The sequence below is a fragment of the Babylonia areolata genome, chromosome 23, assembly GCF_041734735.1.
Source record: "Babylonia areolata isolate BAREFJ2019XMU chromosome 23, ASM4173473v1, whole genome shotgun sequence".
NCBI lineage: Eukaryota > Metazoa > Mollusca > Gastropoda > Neogastropoda > Buccinidae > Babylonia > Babylonia areolata.
The window spans coordinates 48,128,439-48,138,438 of NC_134898.1; the positions used below are offsets into that span (position 1 = coordinate 48,128,439).

Below are 10,000 nucleotides of genomic sequence, written 5' to 3' on the forward strand. Positions count from 1 at the left end.
CAAAAAAACAACGGGAAAAGAGAAAGAAATGTGGAAGCGAGTATGGGATATGGGTGGAAAATGCAGTTCAGACAGAAATAGTGTGTAACGCTGTGATATTGATATTGGCTTTTAAGCAATTTTGTAAATGTGAAATGCTGCGATTTTTGACAACTAAGAAAATAACAGATAGTAGTGTGGAACGCAGTGAGTTTGCTATCAACATTGACGTGCAAGGTTGCTTTATATTGTTGATCTTATCAGTGTCCAAGACGATGACACAACAAATTTGTGGGACTTCCATGTGACTCATTGTGTGTGTGTGTGTGTGTGTGTGTGTGTGTGTGTGTGTGTGTGTGTGTGTGTGTGTGTGTGTGTGTGCACGCGCGCGCGCGCTAATGTGTTGGTCTGCGTGTGTTCGTTTGTGTGTGTTCGTTTGCGTGTGTGTATGTGCGTGTGTGTGTTTGTGCGCATGCGTATGTGTACATGCGTGTGTGGATGTGTGTTTGCATACCTGTGTGTGTGTGTGTGTGTGTGTGTGTGTGTGTGTGTGCACGCGCGCTTGCTTGCTTGCTTGCAATGGTGTGTGTTACAGGGCAGCATCTGCCAAGATTGTCTGATCACGCACTTTTGCTGCATATGCGCGGCCTGCCAGATGTCACGCGAGCTGGATGCTATGGGCTTATAATAACAGGCGCTGCCATTGGCCCATGTATCCCGTGCAGTCTGTCTTGTAACGAGCGATGCCATTGGTAGTTCCCACGCGGCGCGGCTTGATGCACTGTTCCGGTCCATACCCACCATGCGCAGAAGCGGAGCATCGTTGTTTACGTGGTTTCCTGTACGATTTTTTTCTTTTTATGTCAGACAGCTGATTCCTCGCACTTTGTATTATTGCAGGTGGTACTGCTGAAAATATGACTGTTGCCTTTTTTTTCCCCCATCTTCTTTCATTTTCTTCTTTTTTTTTTTCCCTTTTTTTTAAAGTTCATGTTTGGAGAGTAATGAGAATGTGACATTAAACATTATGGGTAGTGTTTGTTTATTTATTTATCTATCTATCTATTCATTCATTCATGTATATTAATGTTGGTGTAGCTGCTGGTAGTGGTGGTGGTGTTTGTGTCTGTTTGCTTTGTTTGAATTTGCTCGTTTTGGAGGCAGGGGCTTAGCCCTGAAATGACTCTTTGCTGTCGGTTTGGGGTCGGGTTTTCTGCAACAGGGTTTAATTTGAAATTGGTGTATGGGTGGGGTGGTGTGCTCATAGAAATGGAGAAGGGAGGTTGAGGGACCAAAAAGAAAGAAAATTGCGTCGAGACCTATTCACTGACATTTACATATAAAGATCGATATACTATTTTTCAAAGGACTGATTGTCTTTATTTTGGGCCAGAGATTGACTGACTGACTGACTGACTGAAAGATTGGTTGGTTGGTTGGTTGAAATGTTTGTATGAATGGCAGGCCATGCTAATCAAAACAGAAAAGGAAAAGAAAAAAAATCAACAACCATTAGTGTGCCGAAGTGAGGACGCTGTGTCATTCTGTTTCAATAATAGTCAGATCTGTCATTATAAAGTCTTTTTCTGTTTTCTTTTAACTCACTCAGTACGGCCAGTCCTCTCTTCTCCTCTACACAGACCCCTCGGATGTCCAGTGGGTGTCTGAATGACCCAACCTTTAGCTTCCGTCGTCAGAATTGTGGTGTTCTTTGTCAACATTCACCTCTTCAGTATAAGAGACTTCCGCTTGCAATATTTTGATGATGGTAATTGGGATGAAACGCTGTTAACGTCGTCTCTTTCGCCGTTCGTATGGAGAGAGTTAAAGCCTATCTAGAGTTCTCGCTCAGTGTGGTGATACTCTCACGCCTACCGTTCTGAATCCCCCATTAGAGGTATCCAAAATGAATGTCAGTCAATGCAAACGAAGGGGTCACAGATCACGTGATTCTCGTGGCCATTACAGAAGAGCGTAGCGCATTTCGTAAAAGCTTCTTTTTCACTCCCAATAATTAACTGCTATAACCTTGCAATTCTTCTTCTTCTCCTGCGTTCCCCGTGATCATGGTCTCAGACTTGCAGTCCTATGCTGGAAATGAAGGTGGTGGTCTTGATGAGGTCTTCTTTGGTGCCCCAGAGCTTTTCTGCCAGTGTGGCTCCATAGGGCCACTGCTGCGTCCGTGCATCTTGATACAGGGGGCAGGACTGCAGGATGTCCTCCGGGGTTTGTGGGCCTGTCTTACACGGGCAGTCGGGAGTGTGTGACAGCTTCATTCGGTGTGTCACACCTTGCAATGAAAGGTGGGATATGGATTATGGATTATGGTGAGGAGGGAGGTAACTCGTACAGAAAAAGAAAGAGTTTTGTTGACAGGTGTTGTTAAATCGGGACATTAACCCAGAACGCGAAACATTTGTGGATTCCGTCCTTATCAACCTGTTGCAGTGGTCTGCAGCGAAAGCAACCTTTCATCAGATAGATAGGAGTGAAGATCGTGTGTAGATTTTCAGATGACGCTCGAAGTTCTTCTTCTTCGTTCTTGGGCTGCATTTCCCACGTTCACTCGAATGTACACGAGTGGGCTGTTTATTCGCACGACTGTTTTTACCCCGCCATGTGGCAGCCATATTCCGTTTTCGGGGGTGTGCATGCTGGGTATGTTCTTGCTTCCATAACCCACCGAACGCTGATATGGATTACAGGATCTTTCACGTGCGTATTTGATCTTCTGCGTGCGTATACACACGAAGGGGGTTCAGGCACTAGCATGTCTGCACATATGTTGACCTGGAAGATGGGAAAAATCTCCACCTTTTACCCACCAAGCGCCGTTTCCGAGATTCGAACCCGGGATCCTCAGATTGAAAGTCCAGCGCTTTAACTACTCAGCTATTGCGCCCGTTAGCTGGAAGTTCGAGGCCCCGTTTCGGCCCAGTGTTATGTCATCGGAAAAGATACTTCTCCTCACATTCCTCACTCCCCCACGTGTGAAAGGGTACCTCATTAAGGTTAGGGAATGTTAAAACGGTGAAATGAGAGGATTTGACACCCCCCCCCCCCCAACCCCCCCCCCCCCTCCTGTGCCCCGATGGCAGGTAAAAAATGTTATTGGACGTGTTCTTTTTTTCCTTACAAACCCTTTGGCCAAACGCCATATTTCCCTTGTAACTTTGTGTCTTCTTGCTCTTCTTCTTCTCCTCCTCCTCCTATTTCCATAAACTCTGTGAAGAGTCACAGACACACACAAAAACACACACTTTTTTTTCTTTTCTTTTTTTTTGTAGTAGTAGTTGTTGTTTTTTTTAAAATTATTTTTATTTTCATTTTCATTTTTTTTCTCAAGGCCTGACTAAGCGCGTTGGGTAAGGCTGCTGGTCAGGCATCTGCTTGGCAGATGTGGTGTAGCGTATATGGATTTGTCCGAACGCGGTGTCGCCTCTTTGAGCTACTGATACTGATACACACACACACACACACACACACACACACACACACACACACACACACACACACACACACACAGAGAGAGAGAGAGAGAGAGAGGTGTTTGTGAATCAAAACTCCTCACTTGTTGACGGGTGGTATATGAATCCAATCCCAACGACACACAACGTTGATAATAATTATAATAATAATGCTATGTTCGTCAATTATTTATTATATATATTTTTTTTTAACTCCTGAAAAAAGATGAAAAAAAAACTCCGAAAAAAACAAACCCTACAACTCCTCAAGCGTTGACGGTGGAGTGGATCCAGTCCAGGTATCGGGACACACGGGTGTAGACCCCGGGGGTGTAGCGCTCCGCACACCCGTACCCCCACGACACCACGCCCACCACGATCCACACCCCGTCCTTCTCGCACACCAAGGGGCCCCCGCTGTCACCCTGTCAAGTCACGTGACACCGACAACAACGATAACAACACAACAATGATACATTTTCTAACAGCTGCTGCTGCTACTACTACTACTACTACTACTACTACTACGGATAATGATAGTCAATCATCATCAAGAACGTTGTAAAGAGTAATAAAACGATCACATTCACACCACCCCCACCCCCCACACACATGTATATACTCATTCCGACCCAACCCACACACACATATGCGCATACAGAAACATTGCCCAAGTGAGAAACGGATAGCGGACATAACGTGAACAGAGAAATACAACAATATCATTGTACATAAACAGTAGTGGTTGATATGGTGATGGAGATATTACAGGCAGTAACGTCCAATCAACTGGCGATCAAATAAAGCATTAAAGCATAAAAGGGTAAAAAATAAAATAAAATTAGAATTTAAAAAATATTTTTTAAAACACTTCTGTGTATATAATGGTATAGAAACAAGTTTTACAAAAAAAAGGACATGATATTTTTGTTGTTGTTTTCTTTTTCGGCTGGTTATACTTGTTTTGTGGGCCTATTGTATGTGGAGCAGAAGTTTTCGTAGGCTTCATGTGAAGGAACATAATGAATTGCACGTCTTAATGAACGGGGGAAGAGAGTTCCAAACAGATGGTCCAAAAACGTAGGTTTCCAGGAGGTGTCACTTGAAACGCGTGCAGGACTGATCTATACACGCTTACATCGCGTCTGCTGCGGTAAAAAAGAATATTGTGCAAATAATTAAAACTTTTGGCTTCTTTTTTCATTTTTCATTTTATTCTATTTATTCTCTTTATTGCTTTTTTTGCCTATCCCAGAGGTGCAATGTTATTTCAGCCAGAAAAACTGGGAAAAAAACTGGGCTTTATTTTCTTTCTTTTTTTATGCCAAATTTGGGTGTCAACTGACAGAGAAAATGACAATTTTGAAATTTTACCGCGGACACGCAGACACAGAAAAACAAATATACAGGCACAGAAATACATACATAGACAGACAGACAAACACACACACACGCACACACACACACACACACACACACACACACACACACACACACACAAACACACACACACGCACGCACGCACGCACGCACACACACACACACCACATCATCATCGTTTTCACCACCACCACAACCACCACCACCACCATCACCACATCATCATCACCATCACCACCATCACCACCACCATCATCATCATCATCATCGTCATCGTCGTCGTCATCATGATCATCATGATCATCACTATCATCACTAGAGGTAACGCGTCCGCCAAGGAAGCGAGAGAATCTGAGCGCGCTGGTTCGAATCACGGTTCAGCCGCCGATATCCCCCCCCCCCCTTCCCCTCCACTAGACCTTGAGTGGTGGTCTGGACGCTAGTCATTCGGATGAGACGATAAACCGAGGTCCCGTGTGCAGCATACACTTAGCGCACGTAAAAGAACCCACGGCAACAAAAGGGTTGTCCCTGGCTAAATTCGGTAGAAAAATCCACTTCGATAGGAAAAAAAAAAACAAATAAAACTGCACGCAAGGGGGGGGGGGGGGGGGAAGGGTGGCGCTGTAGTGTAGCAACGCGCTCTCCCTGGGGAGTGAGCAGGCCGAATTTCACACAGAGAAATCTGTTGTTGATAAAAAGAAATACAAATACAAATGATCATTATCAACAGCACCGTGCAGGCGTCTTTTCCGCCCTCCTCAAAGCCGGCGCAGAGCTGAGTGCTGGTGACCTCACTGTCCCCCAGGTAATAGTTGCACAGGGCGTTGGAGATGACAGGTAGGTCCACCTCCCTCAGGTACACGTCACCGTCGTTCTGCTCGCCTGCGTTCAGCATGGTACTCATTAGAAGGATCATCATCATTATCAGTAGCAGCAGCAACAGCGGCATCTAGTAGTAGTAGTAGTAGTAGTAGTAGTAGTAGGATCATTATCAGCATCAGTAGCATTCAGCCTGCGTTCAGCATTATAATCAATGTAGTAGCAGTAGTAGTAGGATCATCATCATCAGTAGCATTCAGCCTGCGTTCAGCATGATAATCAATGTAGTAGTAGTAGTAGTAGTAGTAGTAGTAGTAGTAGTAGTAGTAGTAGTAGTAGTAGGATCATCATCGTCAGTAGCATTCAGCCTGCGTTCGGCATGATAATCATTGTAGTAGTAGTAGTAGTAGTAGAACAATCATCATCAGTAGCATTCAGCATGCGTTCGACATGATAATCATTCTGGTGGTAGTAGAAGTAGTAGTAGGAATAGTAGGATCATTATCATCATCAGTAGCATTCAGCCTGCGTTCAGCATGATAATCATTGTTGTAGTAGTAGTAGTAGTAGTAGTAGTAGTAGTAGTAGTAGTAGTAGTAGTAATAGTAGTAGTAGTAGTAGTAGTAGTAGTAGTAGTAGTAGTAGTAGAATCATCATCATCAGTAGCATTCAGCCTGCGTTCGATATGATAATCATTCTGGTGGTAGTAGAAGTAGTAGTAGGAATAGTAGGATCATTATCATCATCAGTAGCATTCAGCCTGTGTTCAGCATAATAATCATTGTAGTAGTAGTAGTAGTAGTAGTAGTAGTAGTAGTAGTATCATCATCATCATCATCAGTAGCATTCAGCCTGCGTTCGGCATGATAATCATTGTAGTAGTAGTAGTAGTAGTAGTAGTAGTAGTAGTAGTAGTAGTAGTAGAACCATCATCATCATCAGTAGCATTCAGCCTGCGTTCAACATGATAATCATTCTGGTGGTAGTAGAAGTAGTAGTAGGAATAGTAGGATCATTATCATCATCAGTAGCATTCAGCCTGCGTTCAGCATGATAATCATTGTAGTAGTAGTAGTAGTAGTAGTAGTAGTAGTAGTAGTAGTAGTAGTAGTAGTAGTAGTAGTAGTAGGATCATCATCATCAGTAGCATTCAGCCTGCGTTCGGCATGATAATCATTGTAGTAGTAGTAGTAGTAGTAGTAGTAGTAGTAGGATCATCATCATCAGTAGCATTCAGCCTGCGTTCGGCATGATAATCATTGTAGTAGTAGTAGTAGTAGTAGTAGTATCATCATCATCATCAGTAGCATTCAGCCTGCGTTCGATATGATAATCATTCTGGTGGAAGTAGAAGTAGTAGTAGGAATAGTAGGATCATTATCAGCAGCAGCAGCATTCAGCCTGCGTTCGGCATGATAATCATTGCAGTAGTAGTAGTAGTAGGATCATCATCATCAGTAGTAGTAGTAGTAAGATTATCATCATCAGTAGCAGTAACAGCAGTAACAGCAGCAGCAGCAGCAGCAGCAGTAGTAGTAGTAGCAGTAGTATCATCATTATCAGTAGCAGCAGCATCAGTAGTGGTAGTAGTAGTAGTAGCAGTAGAAGCAGCAGTAACAGTAGTGGCAACAGAAGGATCATCATCATCAGTAGCAGCAGCAGCAGCAACAACAACAAGGACAACAACAACAAAAAACCACCACCACACCACCACTACCACCAACAACAACAGCAGCAGCTGTAGTAGCAGTAGTAGCGTTGTTGTTGGGTTGTTTTTTGACTCACTTGTGTAAACAAAGTGAGTCCATGCTTTAACCCGGTGTTCGGTTGTCTGTGTGTGTGTGTGTGTGTGTGTGTGTGTGTGTGTGTGTGTGTGTGTGTGTGTGTGTGTGTGTGTGTCCGTGTGTGTGTCCGTGGTAAACTTTAACATTGACATTTTCTCTGCAAATACTTTGTCAGTTGACACCAAATTTGGCATAAAAATAGGAAAAATTCAGTTCTTTCCAGTCATCTTGTTTAAAGCAATATTGCACCTATGGGATGGGCACAATTTTTTTTTTTTAAAGAAGCCTAATTATATGCAAACTGCATTTACTGTCATATTTATATTTTTTGTATTCTCTAAACTTGGCACTTTGACCTCTTATTCTGACACAACAACAAGAGGAGTCATTATTATCATTTTTTGTTCAAACAGGAACTTCTTTTGCTAAGCATGGAATTTTTATTTATTTTGCAAACGTTTTGGTGCAGATAGTAAAAAAGGGAAATTACTCTGTAATTAATGCTAGGGGACTTAATTTATCACAAGTGAGTCTTGAAGGCCTTGCCTCCTTTTTTTTTCTTTTTTTTTTTTTTGCACGCGGCAGATAGACAAAAAGGTAATAGAGGCAGTGACAGAAATGCAGACACAGACACAGACAGAGGAGGTTAGAGGTGGCGCTGTTCTGTGGCGACGAGCTCTCCCCAGCGCACAGCAGCATAAAACACACGCAGCGAATCATGTTGTGATCAGTTTTTTAAAAAAAGAAAAAAAGTATCACAATAATCTAATTTGGGTCGTCATGTAATATGCGCCGAACACAAGCAAAAAAAAAAAAAAAAAAAAAAAAAAAGCCAACATCTTTGCTCACTTTGCATCATCACTCGTTCATTAATTAAGGTTGAAGGTGGCATAATGGTTAACATACTTATCTGCCAATACACAGAGTCCGTGAGGGTCTGGGTTCGAATCTCGCTCTCGACCTTATTTTCCCAAGTTTGTTTGAGTGGAAAATTTGTATTTTGTATCTGTATTTCTTTTTATCACAACAGATTTCTCTGTGTGAAATTCGGGCTGCTCTCCCCAGGGAGAGCGCGTCGCTACACTACAACGCCAACCTTTAAAAAAAAAAAAAAATTCCTGCGTGCAGTTTTATTTGTTTTTTCCTAGCGAAGTGGAATTTTCGACAGAATTTTGCCAAGAACAATCCTTTTGTTGCTGTGGGTTCTTTTACGTGCGCTAAGTGCATGCTGCACACGGGACGTCAATTTATCTTGTCATCCGAATGACTAACGTCCAGACCACCACTCAAGGTCTAGTGGAGGGGGAGAAAATATCCGCGGCTGAGCCGTGATTCGAACCAGCGCACTCAGATTCTCTCGCTTCCTAGGCGGACGCGTTACCTCTAGGACATGACTCCACATTACTTTTGGAATGACGCTGATTTAAAGGTTAACTGTGTGTCTTAGCTTTCAAAAAACTACTGTGTGTCTTTAGCTTTCAAAAAACTATCTGCTGCATGATAGTTCTGGTTGTATGTCTGTATGCTTGTCTGTTTGCTCGCCTCTCTGTCTATCTGTCTGTCAGTTCCTCTGTGTGTGTGTGTGTGTGTGTGTGTGTGTGTGTGTGTGTGTGTGTGTGTGTGTGTGTGTGTGTGCGTGTGTGTGTGTGTGTGTGTGTGTGTGTGTGTGTGCGTGTGTGTGTGTGTGTGTGTGTGTGTGTGTGTGTGTGTGCGTGTGTGTGTGTGTGTGTGTGTGTGTGTGTGTGTGTGTGTGTGTGTGTGTGTGTGTGTGTGTGTGTGTGTCTTTCTCTGTCTGTCTCAATGTCTGTCTGCCTCTCACTCTCTGTCTCTGTTTCTGCCTTTCTGCCAGAATGTCTGTCTGTTTGCCTCTGTCTGTCTGTCTGTCTGTCTGTTTGTCTGTCTGCCTGTCTCTATGTCTCTCTCCCTCTCACCCTCTCTCTATGCTTCTGTCTCTGTATCTGGCACACTGAATAAAAAAAAAGAAAAGAACCCATAGCAAAGAAGAGTATTGTCCTCTGGTAAAATTCTGCAGACGAAATCCACTCTGATAGGAAAACAAAATATAATATGCACGCACTCAAGGCATGGCTAAGCGCGTTGGGTTGTGCTGCTGGGGGTGGGTTGTTAGGAGCGAGCTTAACTCTTTCCATACGAACGGCGAAAGAGACGACGTTAACGGCGTTTCACCCCAATTACCATCATCAAAATATTGCAAGCGGAAGGCTCTTATACTGAAGACGTGAATGTTGACAAAAAATACCACAATTCTGACGACGGAAGCTAAAGGTTGGGTCATTCAGACACCCACTGGACATCCGAGGGGTCTGTGTAGAGGAGAAGAGAGGACTGGCCGTACTGAGAGAGTTAATTTAACAACGCTAAGTTTGCCTATCGTTAAGCATGTTCCTAACACCACCGTGACTTCCACATACTTGACAACAATCATTCTTAAGAAGTCTAAGCAAACTTATCGCTGCGAAAAGATCGCCTCATGCAACTCAGCCCTTGATCAGGTATATATCTGCATTGCAGATGTGGCGTAGTATACATGATGGCAAGACAAGAAAC

At 43.3% G+C, this 10,000-nt stretch overlaps 2 protein-coding genes across 2 annotated transcripts in view; one reads left to right on the top strand and one right to left on the bottom strand.

Annotated features, from left to right (window-relative positions):
• LOC143297698 (placenta-specific gene 8 protein-like) overlaps positions 1-667 on the top strand; it is a 1,264-nt gene extending 597 nt beyond the window's left edge. The window contains exon 2 of the mRNA XM_076610119.1: positions 575-667. Within this exon, the coding sequence (XP_076466234.1) occupies positions 575-667 (93 nt within the window). The remainder of the gene's footprint in view (positions 1-574) is intronic.
• A 2,968-nt stretch (positions 668-3,635) lies between these two features.
• Positions 3,636-10,000, bottom strand: part of LOC143297968 (trypsin-3-like) — a 12,910-nt gene continuing 6,545 nt past the window's right edge. Inside the window, exons 6-7 of the mRNA XM_076610597.1 lie at positions 5,563-5,711; positions 3,636-3,871 (exon numbers count right to left, since the gene is read on the bottom strand). Coding sequence (XP_076466712.1) covers positions 3,713-3,871; positions 5,563-5,711 — 308 coding nt within the window. The 3' untranslated portion in view covers positions 3,636-3,712. The remainder of the gene's footprint in view (positions 3,872-5,562; positions 5,712-10,000) is intronic.